The sequence below is a fragment of the Lynx canadensis genome, chromosome E2, assembly GCF_007474595.2.
Source record: "Lynx canadensis isolate LIC74 chromosome E2, mLynCan4.pri.v2, whole genome shotgun sequence".
Classification (NCBI taxonomy): domain Eukaryota; kingdom Metazoa; phylum Chordata; class Mammalia; order Carnivora; family Felidae; genus Lynx; species Lynx canadensis.
In genome coordinates this window covers 44,539,546-44,560,645 of record NC_044317.1, presented here as the reverse complement: position 1 = coordinate 44,560,645, position 21,100 = coordinate 44,539,546, and the positions used below count along the sequence as shown (strand labels likewise).

At 37.7% G+C, this 21,100-nt stretch overlaps 1 protein-coding gene across 3 annotated transcripts in view; it reads right to left on the bottom strand.

Annotated features, from left to right (window-relative positions):
* ZNF461 (zinc finger protein 461) overlaps positions 1-21,100 on the bottom strand; it is a 32,885-nt gene that overhangs the window by 3,658 nt on the left and 8,127 nt on the right. The window contains exons 1-3 of one of the 3 annotated variants that reach the window (XM_030297978.1): positions 19,359-19,384; positions 12,862-12,988; positions 11,927-12,022 (exon numbers count right to left, since the gene is read on the bottom strand). In XM_030297978.1, the coding sequence (XP_030153838.1) occupies positions 11,927-12,022; positions 12,862-12,988; positions 19,359-19,361 (226 nt within the window). In that variant the 5' untranslated portion in view covers positions 19,362-19,384. Of the gene's footprint in view, positions 1-11,926; positions 12,023-12,861; positions 13,010-19,358; positions 19,385-21,100 lie in introns of those variants that run through there. The other 2 variants (XM_030297979.1, XM_030297977.1) reach the window with 2 other exon arrangements.

Sequence of the window (21,100 nt, the reverse complement as noted above, 5' to 3'; positions counted from 1 at the left end):
ACTTGTTATTGTCAATCTTATATTCAGGCATCCTGGCAGATATGTCATGATACTGCATTGTGGTTTAATTTGCAATTTCCCTGATGACTTGTGAGGTTGAGCACTTTTTCATATGTTTATTGGCCAACTGGATATCTCTTTTAATAAATGCCAACTCAGGTCTTTTGTCCATTTTTACTGACTGTGTGTGTGTGTGTGTGTGTGTGTGTGTGTGTGCATGTGGTAAAATTCATATAACATAAAATCTACCAGTTTCACCATTTTGAAGTATACAATTCAGTAACTTTTAATACATTCTCAATGTTGTATAACCATCAGATCACTAATTCCAGAAAACTCTCACCATGCCAAGAAGAACCCCATGCCCATGGTCATTTCCTATTCCCCTATTCTTCTCAGCCCTTGGAAACCACTAATCTGCTTTGTGTCTCTATGAATCTATTCTGACATTTCATACAAATGGAATCATACAATATGTGACCTTTTGGGTCTTTTTTCACTCTGTATAATGTTTTCAAGGATCAACCAGTACTTCATTCCTTTTTTATGGCCAAGTAATATTTCATTGTATAGATATACCATATATTGCTTATCCATTCATCAGTCAAGGGTCACTTGAGTTGTTTCTGGGTTGTATTGTTTTCTTTGTAGGAATTCTTAATATATTCTGAATACAACCAACATATTGCAAATATCTTCTCACACTCTGGGGCTAGCACTTTCACTCTCTTAATAGTATGTTTTGATGTACAGAAGTTCTTAATTTTAAGGCAGTCTAATCCCAAGGTCATGAAAAATACTGTATTCTAGAAGCTTTTGCTATTTTACTTTTCATATGTAGATCTATAATCTACCTACATTACATTTTATGATGTGAGATAGGAATCAAGATGCCTAGTTTCTTTGTTGCTGTTGTTTTTTTTATTTAAAAATTTTTTTAACGTTTATTTATTTTTGAGGGAGAGAGACACAGCACGAGTGGGGGAGGGGCAAAGAGAGAGGGAGGGAGACACAGAGTCTGAAGCAGGCTCCAGGCTCTGAGCTGTCAGCACAGTGTCTGACGCAGGGCTCAAACTCATGAGCCATGAGACCATGATCTGAGCCAAAATCAAATGCTTAACTGACTAAGCCACCCAGGTGCCCCTAGAAGCCTAGTTTTTCATATATTTATCCAATTGGCTCAGCATCATTTACTGAAAAGACAGTACTGCCTACCTTTCTCTGTAATCCACTCCAATAAATATCTCAACTCCCATAATTATGTTGAAAAATTTCTAGCTAAAGTCACTAACAAAATCTCTTTGCCAAAATCAGTGCTCTAGTGCTAGTCATCACTCTACTTGACTCATTAGCAGTATTTGACACAAATGATCAATCCCTTAGCTTCCTATATACCATATTCTCCTAGTTATCTTCCTACTTTCTCTTTGTATTCAGTTCCCCTTAATGCATTTACTACCTGCCCTCTAACTATCAGAATGTCCCAGAACCCAGGCTCTGGCTAGCCATCAATCTATATATTCTTTCCCTGTAACAGGTCTGGCTTAAATTCTAGTCATATACTCCTAAGTCTTAAATTTATAACTCTAGATTAAAAAAAATTCTTTAATTTATCTTTGAGAGCGCAAGTAGGGGAGGGGCAGAGAGAGGGGGACAGAGGATCTGAAGTGGGCTTCATGCTGACAGCAGCGAGCTCGATGTAGGGCTCAAACCCACAAACCGTGAGATCATGACCTGAGCCAAAGTTGGTCACTCAACCGGTTGAGCCATCCAGGTGGCCCTATAACTCTAAAATTGTGATTGTGGCAAAATACGCATAACATAAAATTTAACATCTTAACTATTTTTAAGTATATAATTCAGTAGTGTTAAGTATGTTCACATTTTTGTACAACCAATCTCCAGAACTTTTTCAATTTGCAGAACTGAAACTCTGAGCTTACTAATAACTCCTCTCCACCCTTTCCTCCCCCAGTTCCTGGCACCCGCCATTCTACTTCTGTTTCTATGGATTTGATTACTCTGGATACTACATATCAGTGAAATCATACAGTATCTTTTTGTGACTGGTTTATTTCACTTAGCATAATGTCCTCAACATGCTAATCCATGTTGTAGTGTGTGTCAGAATACTTCCCTTTTAAGGCTGAATAACATTACATTATATATGTGTGTACACACACACACACACACTTTGTTGATCCACTCATCTGTTGATGAACACCTAGGCTGCTTCCAACCTTTGGCTATTGTACATAATGCTGCTAAAAACATGGGTATACAAATAAAAAAGCATGAGTGGGGGAGGGGCAAAGAGAGAGGGAGGGAGACACAATCTGAAGCATTGAAATCATTCATTAAAAAGAAATCATTAAAATGAATGATTAAAATGAATGATTTCTGAATGATTGAAAGCTGCTGCTTTCAATTCTGTTGGTTATATATCCAGAAGTGGAACTGCTGGATCATTTAGTAATTCTATTTTTGATTTTTTTTTGAGGAACGATCATACTGTTTCATATACTGTTTGCTGGCCATTTGTTTATCTTCTTTGAAGAAATGTCTATTAAAATCCTTTCCCCCCTTTTTAATTGAGTTGTTCGGTTTCTTTGATGTTGAGTTGTAGAATTTCTTTATACATTCTGAATATTAACCCTTTGTCAGATATATGATTTATAAATGTTTTCTCCTATTCCATAGGTTAACTTTTTATTTTATGTGTTCTTTTGTATATACTTCTAGCTTTTATCTTATCCCTGAGTTCCACATTAATCTAACTGCCTACTTGAAATCTTCAAATACTATGTAATAAGTGTTTCAATCATAACTTGTCCAGAGAGAACTTTCAATTCTCCCTTTTTTCATTACACTAGCTTAAACTCAGTAAATGCAACCACCTTTTTTACCAATACATTAAGCCACAGGCCTAGTTCTTTCATTCTTATCAAACTTACAATCCATTAGCAAGCATGGTCAACTTATTCTTTAATATGTATAATAACTTCTGATCAGTTATTACTATCATTTCTATCACAGTCTGAGCTACCACTATTTTACTACTGCAGTCGCTCTCAAATTGGTCACCTGCTTACTTTCTTGTTCCACTGAGCACAACATATCTAAATGATTTCATATAACTTTTGCTTTCAAATCCCTTTAATAGTTTCCCATGACATTTAGGAAAGAAAGATCCTTATAATGATCTATAAGGTTCTATATTCTCTGTTTTCTATCTATCCCTCTGATAAAAATTTGTAGGGTACAACTAAAGCTGTATGTAGCAGCAAACTTATGGCCTTAAATGCAAATAGAAAAAAGAAATCATTAAAATGAATCATCCACATCCTGCAACCCCAGGGGCAGTGGTGTGCTGGTGAAGATTTAACAGCGGGTTCTCTGAAAGTAAATAAAAAGATAAGCAGATAGGTGACAGACAAATAAATAAGCAAATAAATAAATAAAAAGTCCCTGAAAAAATAAAAATAAATGAATCATCTAAATATGTATCTCAAGAGGCTAGAAGAAGAATCGCAAACTAAAACCCCCAAAAGTAGAATAAAGGAAAAAATAAAGATGGAGCAGAATAAATGAAACAAAAACAAATATAAAATAGAGAGGATTCCAGCAAGACTGATCAAGAAAAATAGACTATCTTCCTTACAGATTACATGTGTACTACAAAAAAAAAAAAAAAAAAAAAAAATACAGTGGAGAAATGTGGCAAACACCAGCCAAACCAAGTGATCAAAGCCAACGTTACCAACAATGGGACAGAACGACATTATATGCCTCCTTAATGATACACTGAGAAGGATATACCACTAATGCAATAATTGTGCCAAGAATGTATAACCTGAATTCAATAAGGGGAAGGACATTCTATAAACTGGTCCATGTTCTTCAAAAGTACCAATGTCATGAAATACAAAGAAAGGTTGAGGAACTTTTCAGATTAAAGTGAAGAGAAATGTAATGTGAAATCCCAAATCAAGTGAACAAAACAATATTGGGATAATTAGTGAATATGAATACAGGCAATATATGAGGTAATAGTTTGCATCAATGTAAAATTTCCTGAATTTATGAAATGTAAGAGAATATCTTCATTCTCAGAAAAGATAAGCTTAACTATTCAGGGTAATGAGACTTAACAGAAATGAAATAATAAAGCAAATATGGCAAAATATTAACAAGTGGTGAATCTAGGTGAATGGCATATGGGAGCTCTTTTGCTATTCTTGCATCTCTTAAGTCTAAAATTAATTTAAAATAAATTTCTATCTTATAAAAGAGAGACAGTACAAATAACCAACATGACAAGTGAAAATGGGGACATCATTACAGAAGGAAAGCCATCCCCTCATAGAGTTACATTCTAGTAGAATAACATCCAATAAATGATTACTAAATGAATCAGTGTGTCAGATGGAAAAAAAAAAGGCTATAGAAAAATACATTAAGAAGGAAAGAGATATAGTTCCAAATAATGGAAGGGGTATAATTTTATAGTAGTCAGAAAAGCCTTACTTCAGTGACATTTGAAAGGGAAAAAAAAAACTGTAGGAGAGAAGACAGTGATGGCTATCTGGGGAAAGAGCAATCCATGCAGAGAATATAGCAAGTCCATAAAACGAAAGTTACATTGGCTTATTAGAGAAACAGCAAGGAGACTAGGATAGCTGAAATCAAATAAGAGAAAACAGAGACCTGGAGACCAGAGAGATTCAATACAAATCTAATAAAACCCCTACGATGTTGCTTGAGGAGCTTGAAAAACTGATTCAAAAACATATTTGGAAAAACAAAGTTTAACAGCCAAAATACTACTAAAGAACAAAGTCAGAGCATTTATCCTACCTATGATAAAGACATCATAAAGACTTAAAAATTAAGACAATGTGGTATTTACACAGCACTTGACCCATAGAAAGACCAGAGGCAGACTCACATAGGAAGAATTACAGATCAATGATGAAAGACTAATTTAATAAATGATATTAGAACTAGCTATAGATATAAAGAAAATTACTCTGGTCCCCTACCATACACCATAAATAAACTCTAAATGGATTAAAGACCTACAAATTAAAGGAAAAACTATAAAGCTTATCCAAGATCCAAGATGATCACAACAGCCAAGGTGTATGCCTGCCAGAAGTCAGCTTTATTTGTTCTCCTCCCTGTTGATACCAATAGATGAAGTGAATATGAAAACTGGTTGTTTCACTAAGTTGTTTTGGAAAGACCACACAGCGACAATTATTTAAGAAAAAGCAAAAAAATACAAACAAACATGCTACTAGAAAAAGATTGGTGGTGGTGGTGGTGGTGGCAAAGTAAAAATGAAGTACTCCAAGGATGCCTGAGTGGCTCAATCAGTTAAGGATCAGACTTGTGATTTCAGCTCAAGTCATGATCCCATGGTTCGTAGGATCAAGCCCTGCAAAGGGCTCTGTGCTGACAGCACGGAGCCTGCTTGGGATTCTCTCTCTTCCTCTGTCTTTGCCCCTGCCCCATGCTCTCTCTCTAATACCCTTAAAAAAAGAAAAAAAAAATCCAGAAGTACTCCACATACACACTGTCTTTATGATCTCCCACCTCCTTAAAGAAATCAAAGCAAATATCACAGAAAATGCATATTCTAAAGTTCATTCTGAAAAGATTTAAAATCTCAATTACAAAGATAGTGTAGACTCACTCTTTCCTGCCTCTCCCTTAAATAAAACTAAAAACCCTAGAAATTAACTATCACACAACAATAAAATAATTCTGAGAGCTGAAAGGAAGAAGGTTTATTGATTTGGATTCTCTGGCCTTGAGGAACTACCACATGGTGAGTTCTCTGGGTTTTCTTTTTTGTTTTTTTCCTGTTTATTTTTTAAATCCACTAAAATTAACACAGAATGTTAAATTTGTTTTAAGTGTACAATACAGGGATTCAACAATTCTATATATCACTCACTGCTCATCACAATTAAGTGTATGATTAATCCCCTTCACCTATTTCAGCCATCCTCCCTCTCACCTCCCCTCTGGTAACCATCAGTTTGTTCTCTGTATTTAAGAGTGTTTTTTGGATCTTTTTTTCTTTGTTTTGTTTCTTAAATTCCACATATGAATGCAATCATATATTTGTTTTTCTCTATTTCATTTAGCATTATACCCTCTAGATCTATCCATGTTGTTGCAACTGGCAAGATTTCATTCTTTTTTGTGGCTGAGTAATATCCCATAGTATATATACACCACATCTTCATCAATTCATCTATTGATGGACACTTGGTTTGCTTCCATATCCTGGCTATTGTAAATAATGCTGCAATATACATATTGCATATATGTACATATATCTTTTCATATTAGTGTTTTCATATTCCTTGTGTAAACACCCAGTAGTGTAATTACTGGATCATATGGGAATTCTATTTCTAATTTTTTGAGGAAATTTCATACTGCTTTCCACAGTGGCTGTACCAGTGTGCACTCCCACCAGGAGGGTTCCTTTGTCTCCAAATCCTAACACTTGTTTCTTGTTTTAGATTTTAGCCATTCTGATAGATGTAAGGTGGTATCAATCTCATTGTGGTTTTGAATTGCATTTCCCTGATGATCAGTAACGGTGAACATCTTTTCAAGTGTCTGTTGGCCATCTGTATGTCTTTTTTGAAGAAATGTCTATTCATGTCTTCTTCGCAATTTTTAATTGGATAATTTGGTTTTGGGTGTTGAGTTGTATTGGTTCTTTACCTATTTTGGATACTAGCCCTTTATTGGATATGTCATTTGCAAATTTCAGTAGATTGTCTTTTAGTTTTGTTGATTGTTTCCTTTGCTGTGTAGAAGCTTTTTACTTTGATGAAGTCCCAATAGTTTATTTCTCTTGCATCAGGCGACATATCTAGAAAAATGCTGCCATGGCCAATGTCAGAGAAATTACTGCCTGTGTTCTCTTCTAGGATTTTTATGGTTTCAGGTCTCATTTTTAGGTCTTTAACCCATTTTGAATTTATTCATGTGTATGATGTAAGAAAGCAGTCCAGTTTCATTCTTTTGCATGTAGCTGTCCAGTTTTCCCAACACCGTTTGTTGCAGAGATGGTCTTTTTCTCATTGGGTATGTGTGCTTCCTTTGTCCTAGATAAATTGACCATATAATTGTGGGTTTAGGTCTGGATCTTCTATTCTGTTCCACTGATCTATGTGTCTAATTTTGTGTCAGGACCATAATGTTTTGGTTACTACAACTTTGTTGTGTATGTTGAAATCAGCTATTTTCTCCTCAGATACATTTTCTCCTTTTATCCTCTCTTCTTCTTCTGGGATCCCTACAATGTGAATATTATTATGCTTGATGGTATTACTGAGTTCCCTTAATCTATTTTCATTTTTTATTATTCTTTTTTCTTTCTCCTGTTCAGCTTAATTGCTTTCCCTTATTCTGTCCTCCAGGTCATTGATCCATTCTTCTGCTTCCTCTAGTCTACTATTTATTCTATGTAGTATATTATTAATCTAAGTTGAATTCTTCATCTCCGATTGGTTCTTTTTAAATGTTTTCTATCTCTTTATTGAGGGTCTGAGTTCCTTCATCCACTCTTTTCACAAGTCCAGTGATTATCTTTATGACCATTACTTCAAAAAAATTTTTTAATGTTTATTTTTGAGAGAGACAGAACATAAGCGGGGGAGGGGCAGAGACAGAGGGGGAGACACAGAATCTGAAACAGGCTCCAGGCTCTGAGCTGTCAGCACAGAGCCCGGCTTGGGGCTTGAACTCCAGAACAGTGAGATTATGACCTGAGCTGAAGTCGAATGCTCAAACGACTGAGCCACCCAAGCGCCCCTATGACCATTACTTTAAATTCTCTATCAAGCGTATTACTTATCTCCATTTCACTCATGTCTCTTGCTGTGATTTTTGTCCTGTTCTTTTAACTGGGACATATTCCCCTAGCTCTCTGTGTCTGTTTCTATGTGTTAGGAAAGTCAGCCATGTCTCCTCTTGAAAGTGGGGCTTATTTTTTTTAATGTTCATTCATTTATTTTGAAAGAGAGAGAACACGAGCAGAGGATGGGGAGAGAAAGAGAGAGAGAATCCCAAGCAGGCTCCACGCTGCCAGCACACAGTCCAGTGCAGGGCTTGAATTCATGAACCTATGAGATCATGGCCTAAGCCAAAATCAAGAGTCAGACGCTTAACTGACTGAGCCACCTAGGTGCCAGAAAGTGGTGGCCTTATAACAAGGTCCTGTTGTTCCCTCAGTGTAGTATCCTCAGTTTACCAGAATCTGGCACTTTAGGGGTGTCTCCTATGTGTGTCACATGTACCCTATTGTTGTAGCTGAGCCACATTTACCTCCAGTCTAGTCATCTGCAAAGGTTCTCTTTGCCTGTTCTGAGCAGATCTTGGCGCCTGTGTTGTTAGTGGGCTTTGTTCTGAGCAGAGCTTGGTGCCTGTGTTGTTAGTGGGCCAGTCTGGGGCTGTTTGGGGCTTGAGGGTTTGCCAGAGATGCAGTAGCACCAAACTTCAAGACACTCTCTTTGTGTTATTTCCTGAGAGGCTTTCATTGGTGGGCAGGGCCAGCAGTCAGACCAGATGTCAGCCCCCCACCCACTGCTGGGCCCAAGTTCGAACTGGTGTGTGTGGTTATCTTCCCATTCCCAGGGCAGGAGTCACTTTGAAGTGGTGCTGGCCCCTGTTGGAGGCACTTACACAGTCACGCTTGTGGCCCCACTTTGGAGAACTCCTGCCAGGCCAGGTTGGAGGGGCAAGATCCATAGGAGAACATGGGGGAAGGCATGCAGTGTGAGCAAGGTTTGCACTGGTCTGTAGTGGAAGAGGACCTGTAGCTACTCTAGAGAACAGCTGAGGGCAAGTCCACTGTTAGCAAGGGACAGGGCATACTGTCCTTGGCAAAGTAGGTGGAGAGTGTGCATACTGTGCTGGTTCTTGCAAGTATCTCTGCTGGGAGTCAGGGAGGGAAACGGTGCCCACCAGCTCTTTTGTTCTTGGAGAAGTCTCCCGCAGGTCCCTGCCCCTCTAACACACATTCTGAGATTAGCAAATAAATCCTCCTATGTATCCAAGGTGTTTTTCAAATTGCTGCTTCTATGCTATATCTCACCAGGGCTGTTTGTTATGCTGTCTCTTTAAGGGTGGGGATTCAGTTTCCTATCACTGTCCTTGCTCTCCCAGAGTTGAGCCTGCTGAATTTTTAAAGTTCCAGGTGTTAGGTGCCACTGATTTAAGAACTTGTGAAGTTAAGCCCCTCTGGCTTTCAAAGCCAAATATTATGGGGATTCATCTTCCCAGTGTGGGTCTCCCATGCCCGGGATGCCTAGGGTGGGGTCTGCTCCTCTTCCTTGTCATTGCCTGTGGTGTCCCTCCCTCCAGCAGACAGTCTTGCAGGTCAGTTTAGCTCCTGCCCACATCTTCGCCCTTCCCATCCTTTTCAATGTGGTGGCTTCCATACACTTAGCTGTGGACAGTCTGTTTTGGCAGTCTTCAGGTCATTCTCTGGGTTATTCACACTGATGTGGGTGTTACCTAGGTGTATCTGTGGGACAAGGTGAGTTTAGGATCCTCTTATTTTACGATCATCCCAGGAGGTTTTTCCCTGGGTTTTCTTTTTATCTCTCATATACCCCCATAATGGGCACTGGACAGCAGGCATGCAACCAGTAACGGGTGTGCGTGCGCATACACACACCTAGAGAAAGCTACTCTATCTAGCCAAAAGACCAGGAGCAGAGAAGCCCAACAGACTTAGTGGGATTCCTAGCACTTGCTCCACAACCTAGATCCTAGCAACAGTTTCATCAGCTGGCTGCAGAAGCGGCAACAATTCTCAGTGACTGATCTACCACTAACAGCAGCAAGAGAAAGTCTCTTGATGTACAAGCTCCCACTTCACAACCAGGGCACTGGCTGACAGACTGATTCACCCAGAAAGGTACTATTAGCAGAGTGTTGCATCTCCCTGTGTCCTCTGCCCAGTGACATAAGGAAATCCATGCCCAGTGGCTTCTGTATCTCAGTGAAGCTCAATGTATCTCAATGGCTTCTGCCTCCCTCATCCCACACAAGGTAGCCCAGCTACACTGGGGATCCACAGTAGCTTTCTGTCTCTGCAGATATCACCATTGAGCAGGAGTCCCAGCAGTACCAGAATATAAAGCATATCAGAATAGTATTGAAAGGGCTCTGAAAACTAAGCTGTACAGCTAAAATTAAGCTGTACAGCTTTACTAAGCTGTAAAGACTACAAAAGTAGGCCAGATCTATGCACTAAACCTAACAGCAAGACTTCCTGCTAACATAGGAGATTTCAATAGATTTAAGTAGACTCAAGACTCTCTTGGGGTGACTGGGTGACTCAGTCGGTTAAGCATCCAACTTTGGTTCAGGTCATGATCTCGTGATTTGTGAGTTCGAGCCCCACGTTGGGCTCTATGCTGACAGCTCGGAGCCTGGAGCCTGCTTTGGATCCTGTGTCTCCTCTCTCTGTTCTTCCCCTGCTTGTGCTATCTTCTCTCTCAAAAATAAATAAAGGTTAAAAAAATTAAAAGAAAAAAAACTCTCTTAACATAATAACTAAAATGTCTAGGATACAACAAGTCACTCGTCATACCAAAAAAAGGCATGGCCAGGCATCAAAAACTGATAGAAGAATGACACTTTAAAGGAAAACAAAACATTTAGGAGAGTAGGTATCATTTTTCCATGATTCCCTCCATATTAGTTTCTTAGAGCTGATATAACAAAGAACAAAGCTGATGTGGCTTAAAACAAGAGAAATATACTCTCTCACACTTCTGGAGCATTAATACTGAATCGCAGATATCATCAAAGACCGCTAATGTGTAGAATGGACCTGCCCTTGGCCTCCAGGACCCTACACTTTCCTAGATGATCTGCTTCCTTCCCAGTCATCCCTCTGCCATCTCTACTTCCTCAATGCAATTTTGTTTAACTTTACCAATTTCTAATCAATCTTAATTTTCCTACTATAACATTAGAACATAGTTCTTGATCCACTACTGTTAACACATAAAAAAAGGTATTCTTGTCACCCAGTAAAGCAACTCATAGGCATTTTTAAAAATTAATAAACACTCTATTGATTGTGTCCTTTGATGAATAGAAGTTTTTAAGTCTGGTGTACTCCCATTTATCTATTTTTGATTTAGTTATCTATACCTTGCTTGGTGTCATATCCCAGAAATCACTGCCAAATCCAATGTCATGAAATTTTTTCCCTAAGTTCTCTTCTAGTTTTGGGTCTTACATTTAGTTTTTTGATCCATTTTGAGTTAATTTTTATATATGGTATAAGGTATGGATCCAACTTTATTCTTTGGCTTGCGGATATCCAGTTTTCCCTACACCATTTGTTAATGATACAGTCCTTTCCCCCACTGAATGGTCTTGGTACCCTTGTCTGAAATCATCTGGTCATACAGCTGAGGGTTTATTTCCAGACTTTCTATTCTATTCCACTGATCTATATGTCTGTCTTTATGCCAGTACTACTACACTGTTTGTTTACATAATGCTGGAATTAGTTTTTTTTTAATTTTTTTTTAACATTTAATTATTTTTGAGACAGAGAGAGAGAGAGAGAGAGAGAGAGAGAGAATGAACAGGGGAGGATCAGAGAAAGAGGGAGACACAGAATGTGAAACAGGCTCCAGGCTCTGAGCTGTCAGCACAGAGCCCGACGCGGGGCTCGAACCCACGGACCGCGAGATCATGACCTGAGCTGAGGTCAGACGCTTAACCGACTGAGCCACCCAGGCACCCCTGTAATTAGTTTTGAAATCAGATTTTCCCTAATGTGTCTAAAATCACTTTCCCAGCGTAACATTCTGACCACTTGGCCTACTCCTTGGAACAGCTTCCTGCTTCCTGATCATTGCTCACTCACCTGGGCACTGTTCTCCTGTCACTTCCCTCACAACCATCCAGGGCTCCTTCCCTTGCTCTAATGAAGAGATCACAGCCGGCTTAGAAATAGAAAGTCCTGGTTATAAGAAAAGAAATGGAGATGAAGTGGAAATCAAAGTACCCAAATACTATGATTCAGAACTGATCAAAATAAATAAACTATAGCACAACATGGCACTTGATAAACTCTACAGAAGAAAAAAGAAAAAATTAAACACTCATATTTAGGTAAACTCAAGATTAAAAAAAAACACAAATAAATAGGTGATAAAATGCTGCTTAAATTAGATAAGATTTCTGTCCCTACTTTGCTATGAGGGAAAAAAAAAAGAAAACAGCTTCCTGAGTATCCTTATTTCAGATATTTTTCAATGATATATGAAAAGTTCTTAGACTGTAACTCCCAAATGCAAATTGTTTAAAAGACAGCACATTAGTTGTAGGAAATGGAAGTGTTCATTTGAGCACTAAATAGTAAGTGATACTTCTTGATGCAGCCCATTGCTACATTAATTGGGAAAGCTATTTAGTTTTAACCTATGCTAGGGCACCTGCAGGCTTAGTACAGTGCAAATGAAAACAAAAGATGAAGCGGTGTCTTTGACCACTGAACTAATTAATAATTAATTAATATTAAGTTAATATTAAATAATTAAGCATAAGCTTTCCTGGTACAGAATTCCAATTCTGTTCTTTAATTCTCAAGGAAGAATGTCAATTGTAAATACCAGAGGAAGGTGTAAGGATGGGGAAAAGGGAAAATGAATGTGCACCTCTATCTAGGTGTGCTCATTTCTCTGCAAAGAGAAAAGTCACCTAGTTATTTGAAAAGTAGCCCTAAAATGCATGGGAAAGAAAGCAGAAAACAAGAAACCAAGAAACACATTCTAAATTATAAGAGGCAGATAATTTTACCCAGTGAAACCAAGTTGCTATAGTTCTCCAACATCACATCTTTGTACAAACTCCTCTGCGTAGGGTTCAGGCATTCCCATTCCTCCTGAGAGACATCTATAGCCACATCTTTGAACATCACCAACCCCTAAAATGACAAATCACAGTACTATTTTTGAAATTATAAGAAATATTTTTCAAAAGGAAGGAGAGGTGCTAAAAGAAAACATGCAAGACAGGAGTAGTGTATATAGTGGATAGTGAGTATATAGGCAAAGGTTGGAAGCTTGTAACGTGTCAAAAAGGGATTCAGGGCACCTGGGGGCTCTAGTCGGTCAAGCGTCTAACTTCAGCTCAGGTCATCATGATCTCACAGTTCATGTGTTCAAGCCCCCTCATTGGGCTGTCTGCTGTCAGCACAGAACCGCTTTGGATCCTCTGCCCCGCCCTTCTCTGTCCCTCCCCTGCTCATGCTCTCTCTCTCAAAAATAAACTAAAAAAGGGTTTAGTGGGACTAACGTGGAGTGCCTACAGGTTCTTAAAAATTCAATTTCTGCAGGGGCGCCTGGGTGGCTCAGTCGGTTAAGCGTCCGACTTCGGCTCAGGTCACGATCTCGCAGTCCGCGAGTTCGAGCCCCACGTCGGGCTCTGGGCTGATGGCTCAGAGCCTGGAGCCTGCTTCCGATTCTGTGTTTCCCTCTCTCTCTGCCCCTCCCCCATTCATGCTCTGTCTCTCTCTGTCTCAAAAATAAATAAACGTTAAAAAAAAAATTAAAAAAAAAATCAATTTCTGCAGACACATCCCTTACACATGGTGGAAAACTGTTAGTCATCTAGAAATTTAAAAAATAAGCAGAGGTTCCCAACTAAGTTAAATAGCTGGAAATTTTTTAATCTTTCCAGATGTGTCATGAAAACCTCCATCTTGAGAAAAAGGACTTGAAGATTTTTCTTCATTATTATGATATCATGTCATAAGCATTTTTTACTTTTCAGGCAAATTCTTTAGTAAATATCTAGTATAGCTTGTATTTTCCAAGGATAGATAGAACAACATTTCCCATCCCATATGCTCTTCTTCAGTGTAATCTGGACATGCCCCCACACCATTTGTATAGGAACTATGTTCTCTGCCCCTGAACCGGATCCTGAGAAAACAAGTTAACTTACTCAACTTAAAGTATAGCAGAAATGACTTCTGAAGCTAGAATATAAAAATGTCTCCCTATCCAGTGAGAACCTACACCAATTCCTATAATGTAGATTTGAAAAAGTAAAAATTGTGGAAAAATTCGAAGATTTCTCATGTGTGATTCAATTAACCATTTTTTCCCTGACAACAGCACTTCCAGTGAGGACATCTTAGCTGGGTGGCTGGTTTTTCTCCTACAGTCTTACTCTGCTCTCAATCTCACATTGTCCTCTCTGCTCCTCAGTGCTGGTGCCAACAACTGTCCCTCCTTCTCTAAAATCTAATGTCGTCATTTTATCAGACTATACATGCATTATTTCTACTTATTATAGTGATTAGCTGACATCCGGCTTTTTCCCCCCTAGGAATTTTACTCCTGGCTCAGTGCCACTATCTCCAATACTACTCCTACATTAATTTCAGTAATTTCAAATATCTATATAAGTATTCCATCTATTATCCTGGCCTCCCAATTCTCTCACCTCCTTTCCAATGATCTTGCCTTCCACTCTAGTTTACTCTTCAGGTCACTACCCTAGTAACTGCAACATCTCCAAAATATCAAGTGTCCTTCTCTCTGGTCACCTTTATTATTTTTTTTAATGTTTTATTTTATTTTAGGGAGAGAAAGCAGGGGAGGGGCAGAGAGAGAGAAGGAGACAGAGGATCCAAAGCAGGCTCTGCACTGACAGCAGAAAGTCCAATGTGGGGCTCAAACTCACCAATGACGGGATCATGACCTGTGCCAAAGTCGGACGCTTAATTGACTGAGCCACCTAGCTAGGCGCCCCACCTTTTTTTTTTTAATTATTTAATTTTTTTTGAGAGAAAGAGAGAGACAACATGCGTGCATGAACAGGGGACGGGCAGAGAGAGAGGGAGAGGGAATTCCAAGCAGGTTCTGTGCTGTTACAGTGCAATCTCTGGTCACCTTTACATTGTCACTCACCCCACTCATACCTCTTCTCTTCTTACCCAACTTAAATTCTATGTTCAACTAATCATCTAACTTCATAATGACTGCTAAAATGAACTTCCTTTTCATACTTGTTTAGCAAAGCCTGAATCCTAGATAAATCTAACTCTTTTCTTACTCTGTCACTGTATCTATGTAGCCAAACATGACTAGAGAAAATAACCAACCTTAATGACAGGTTTTCATTTTTATATTTTATTTTCCTTTCTTAAATGGTTCAGAACAACAACAACAAAAAAGATAAACATTCAGAGGTCTTATTCCCAACCCTTTCCTTTCCATTGTCTCCCACCTCCTAACCGCTATAGATGAGCAATTTTATAAGGTTTTTTTTGTATGTCTTTGCAAAGTTTTTAAGCAATTATAAATACATATGTATGTATTATTTTTCACACTTTTACACAAAAGGTAACGTACTATAATATATACATTGTTCTGTATTTGATTTTTGAATTCTAAGGTTAATGGTTTCCTTATTTTCCTATAGGTACATATCACCCATTTTTTGTATTTATCATAGTTTATTTAACCAGGCATCTATAAATGGACACTTGGTTGTTTCTAATCTTTTGCTATAATAAGCAACAGTGCAATGAATACTTCTATAAATGTGTCATTTTGTATATACACAGATATATCTGTAACAGAAAATCTCAGAAATCAGATTGCTAGGTCAAAATGGAAAATACACTTGTAATTTTGGTAGATGCTATCAAATTTGCCCTCCACAGCAGCTGGATGATTTTCTCAGATACCAGCAATATATGAGAGTACCTGTTTCCTCACAGCAAAGCCAGAAAAGTTTTTTTTTCAAAATATTTTGTTTTTATCCATTTAATAAAGTAAAGAAATTGTATGTCAGTAGAATTTTAATTGGTATTTCTTGAATTATTTATTGAGTATTTTTTAAGGGCTTTTTATGTTTCTTTTCCTGTGAAAACTCTGTTCATATACTTTGACTCTATCCTACTGGGCTGTTGGTCTCTTTTTTAAATTTCTTAGTCTTTATAGGGGTGTCTGGATAGCTCAGTTGGTTAAGCATCTGACTTTGCTCAGGTCATGATCTCATGGTTTGTGAGTTTGAGCTCCCCGTCAGGCTCTATGCTGACAGCTCAGAGCCTGGAGCCTGCTTTATATTCTGTGTGTGTGTGTCTCTCTCTCTGCCCCTCCCCCACTCGTGTGCACTCTCTCTCAAAAATAAATGTTAAAAAAATTAAAAAATAATAAATTTATTAGTGTTTATAAATTAGATAAGTTTAGCATCTGTACATGAATTGTAAATACCTTCCCAATTTTGTAATTTCTCTTCTGACTTTGCTTACCAGTGTTTCTTGCCATACAGAAGTTTTTTTATTTTTATGTAGTCAAATTTGTTAATACTTTCTCTTTTAGTTCCTACAATTTTGAGTCTTAGTCAGGCAGTCCTTCCTCACATCAAAGTTATGAAGGAATTCTCCCATGTTTTAACCTGGTAATGTTATAATTGCATTTTAAAAACTTAAATGACTCAATTTAATTGGAGCTTATCCTATATGGTACATGAGATAAAGACTGGGCTTATTATGTTCCAACATGGCTACCTAGCTATCCAATACCATTCATCAAGTCTATCTTTAACCAAGGAGGTAAAAGAACTGTACCGTGGAAACTGTAAGATGCTGATGAAAGAAAAGTGAAGAAGACACATCTGAAAAGATATTCTATGCATAAGGAAATGGAAGAATTAACATTGTTAAAATGTCCACACTACTCAAAGGAATCTACAGATTCAATGTAATCCTTCAAATCCCAGTGGCATTGTTCACAGAAATAAAACAAACAATCCTAAAATTTGCACAGAACCACCAAAGACCTCAAATAACCAAAACAATCTTGAGAAAAAGGAACAAAGCTGGAGACATCACATGTCCTAATTTCAAACCACATTACAAAGCTATCATAATCAAAATAGTATGGTATTGGCATAAAAACAGACACACAGATCAATGAAACAGAACAGGGAACCCAAATACCACATACAGTCAATTAATTTATGAAAAAGGAGCCAAGAATATACAATGAGAAAAGGACAGTCTCTTCAATAAATGGTGATGGGAAAACTGGACAACCATATGCATAACAATGAAACTGTAGCACTACCTTATACCATACAGAAAAATCAACTCAAAATGAATTAAAGACTTGAATGTAGAACCTGAAACTATAAAACTTCTAGAGGCAATCATACAGGTAAAGGTACTTGACACTGGTCTTGGTGATGGTTTTTTTGGATTTGAAGAGCAAAGAAGAGCAAGAGCAGAAGAAGAGCCAGAAGAGCAAAGGCAACAAAAGCAAACATAAACAAATGGGACTATATCAAACTAAAAACCTTCTTTATAACAAAGGAAACCATCAAAAAAAGGAAAAGGCAACTTACAGGGAGAAAATTTTTGTAAATCATGTATCTGATAAGGATTTAATATTCAAAATATATAAAGGACTCCTACAACTCAATAGCAAAAGAAAATAAATAATAAATAATCTGATTTAAAAATGGGAAGAGGAATCAACAAAACTAAAAGGAAATTGATGGAATGGGAAAAGATATTTGCAAATGACATATCAGATAAAGGGTTAGTATTCCAAAGCTACAAATAACTTACCAAATTCAACTCCCAAAAAAACAAATAATCCAGTGAAGAAATGGGCAGAAGACAAGAATAGACACTTTTCCAAAGAAGACATCCACATGACCAACAGATACATGAAAAGATGCTCAGTCACTCATCATCAGGGAAATACAAATCAAAACCACACTGAGATACCACCTTATACCCGTCAGAGTGTCTAAAATTAACAACTCAGGAAACAATAGATGCTGGCAAGGATATTATGAAACGGGAACCCTCTTGCACTATTGGTGGGAACGTAAACTGGTGCAGCCGCTCTGGAAAACAATGTGGAGGTTCCTCAAAAAATTAAAAATAGAACTACCCTATGACCCAGCAATAGCACTACTAGGAATTTACACAAAGGATACAGGAATGCTGACTCACAGGGGCACGTGTACTCCAATGTTTATAACAGCACTTTCAACAATAGCCAAATTACGGAAAGAGCCTAAATGTCCATCCACTGATGAATGGATAAAGAAGATGTGGCTTATATATACAGTGGCATACCACTTGGCAATGAGAAAGAATGAAATCATGCTATTTGGGGCAACGTGGATGGAACTGAAGGGTATTATACTAAGTAAAATAAGTCAGTCAGAGAAAGAAAGATATATGTTTTCACTCATATGTGGAACTCGAGAAACTTAACAGAAGACCATGGGGGAAGGAAAGGGGAAGAAATAGTTACAAACAGAGAGGGAAGTAGGCAAACCATAAGAGACTCTTAAATACAAAAAACAGAGGGCTGATGGGGGACGGGGGAGAGGGGAAAATGGGTGATGGGCATCGAGGAGGGCACTTGTTGGGATGAGCACTGGCTGTTGTTACGTAAGTGATGAATCACGGGAATCTTCCCCAAAAAACAAGAGCACATTGTACATACTGTATGTTAGCCAATTTGACAATGAATTATATTTATTTATTTTTAATTTTTTTTAAACATTTATTTTTGAGAGACAGATAGAGACAGAGCATGAGCAGGGGAGGAACGGAGAGAAAGGGAGACACAGAATCTGAAGCAGGCTCCAGGCTCCAAGCTGTCAGCACAGAGCCCGATGGGGGGCTCAAACTCATGAACCAGATCATGACCTGAGCTGAAGTCAGATGCCCAACCGACTGAGCCACTCAGGCGCCCCAACAATAAATTATATTTTAAAAAAAATTAAAAAATACAAATGGGAAGAGGATCTGAAAAGACATTTTTCCAAGGAAGACATAAAAACAGCCAACAGTTACATGAAAAGGTGTTTAAAATCACTGATCATCAGGGAAATGCAAATCAAAACCACAATGAGATATCTCCTTGTACCTGTTAGAATGGCTATTATCAAAAAGACAATACATAACAAGCATTGGCAAGGATGTGGAGAAAAGGGAACCCTTGTGCACTGTTGGTGAGAAATGTAAACTGATGAACCTACTATGGAAAACAACATGAAGATTCCTCAAAAAAATTGAAAATAGAACTACCATATGATCCAGCAATTCCACTTCTGGGTAATTATCTAAAGGAAATGAAAATATCTACTTGAAAAAATACTGGGACTTCCATGTTCACTGCAGCATTATTTATAATAGGCAACACAATAAAACAACCTAAATGTCCACCAAAGAATGAATGGATACGGAAAATGCGATACAGACACATGCACACACAACTATTATTCAGCCAATAAACAAAACAAGGAAATCTTACCATTTCCAACAACTTGGATGGACCTTGATGGCATTATACTAGGTGAAGTAAGTCAGACAGAGAAAGACAAATACCACATGATCTCATTTATGTGTGAAATCTAAAAACAGAAAACAAAAATCAAACTCATAGGTACAGAGAACAGGCTGGTGGCTGTCAGAGGCACAGGGAGATGGGTGGGCAAAATGGAAGAAGGTGGTCAAAAGGTTATAAACTTCCAGTGATAAAATTAATAAACCCTTGGGAGATATAATGTACAACATGGTGACTATGGTTATAAATACTCTATTGTATATTTGAAAGTTGCTAAATGACTAGATCTGAAAAGTTCTCATCACAAGAAAAAAACTTGTAAGTATGTGTGGTAATGAATATTAACTAGACTCACTATGGTGATCACTTTGTAACATATACATAACATATACATATACTGAACTATATTGTGCACCCAAAACTAACATATGACAGGCCAATTATATCTTAATAAAAAAGTCCATCATTAGCCTACTGTTTTGAGATGTCACTTTTATCCATATTAAATTACCATTTGCAGGTACATTTCTAGATTTTTCCATTCCATTCTTTTGATCTATTTATAAATCAGTACCATGGTGTTTTAAGTATCATGCTTTACATTATGTATAATTATATAAATTATCTGGCAGAACTTATTTCTTCTCTAATAGGGGATTAACAAGATTCAGAATCACAGTCAACAATATATAATATACAATGTTGAGTACACAATCAAAAATCATTAGGGGTGTGGGGCGCATGGGTGGCTTAGTCAGTTGAGCGCCCAACTTTGGCTCAGGTCATGATTTCACGGTCCGTGGGTTCCAGCCCTGCGTCAGGCTCTGTGTTGACAGCTCAGAACCTTGAGCCTGCTTCAGATTATGTGTCTCCCTCTCTCTCTGCCCCTCCCCCACTCTGTGTGTGTGTCTCTCTCTCCTTCAAAATAAACATTAAAAAGAATTTTTTTAATCATTAGATTACTAGTAAAAGATTTACTAGAAATACAAAAAAGAAGAAAATGTGACCCATACTCAAAACAAAATCACCTAATAGAAACACAAATAAATGATTCAGATGTTGAAATTAGTTAGCAAAGATTTGAGAACTTTAGGTACTTTAAAAGAACCAAAGGCAAATCCTGAAATTGAGAAATAAAAATTCACTGGATGGATCTATAGCAGATTAAACACAATAGAAGAAAAGATCAGTAAATTTCAAGACAAGTCCATAGGAATCACTCACTGAAAGTCCAGAGAGAAGACTAAAAAAAAATTTAAAAACCGAAAAGAGCCATAATGTTCCATGAGACACTTGTCAATCCAACATATGTGTAATTGGAGACTCAGAAAAGCAAAACAAGGCTAAAAAAATCTTTAGAAACATTTGGGAAAATATTTTCAAATTTCATTTTTTAAATATTGATTTATTTATTTTTGAGAGAGAGGACAAGTAGGGGAGGGGCAGAGAGAGAGAGAGAGAGAGGGAGACACAGAATCTGAAGTAGGCTCCAGGCTCTGAACTGTCAGCACAGACCCTAACGTGGGGCTTGAACTCACAAACCATGAGATCATGACCTGAGCCAAATGCAACACTTAACCAACTGAGCCACCCAGGCACTCCCAAATTTCATTTTTAAAAAAGCAACTCATAGATTCAAGAAGCTAAACGAACCCCAAGTAACATAAAAACAAAGAATACTAGGGGCACCTAGCTGGCTCAGTTGAGAG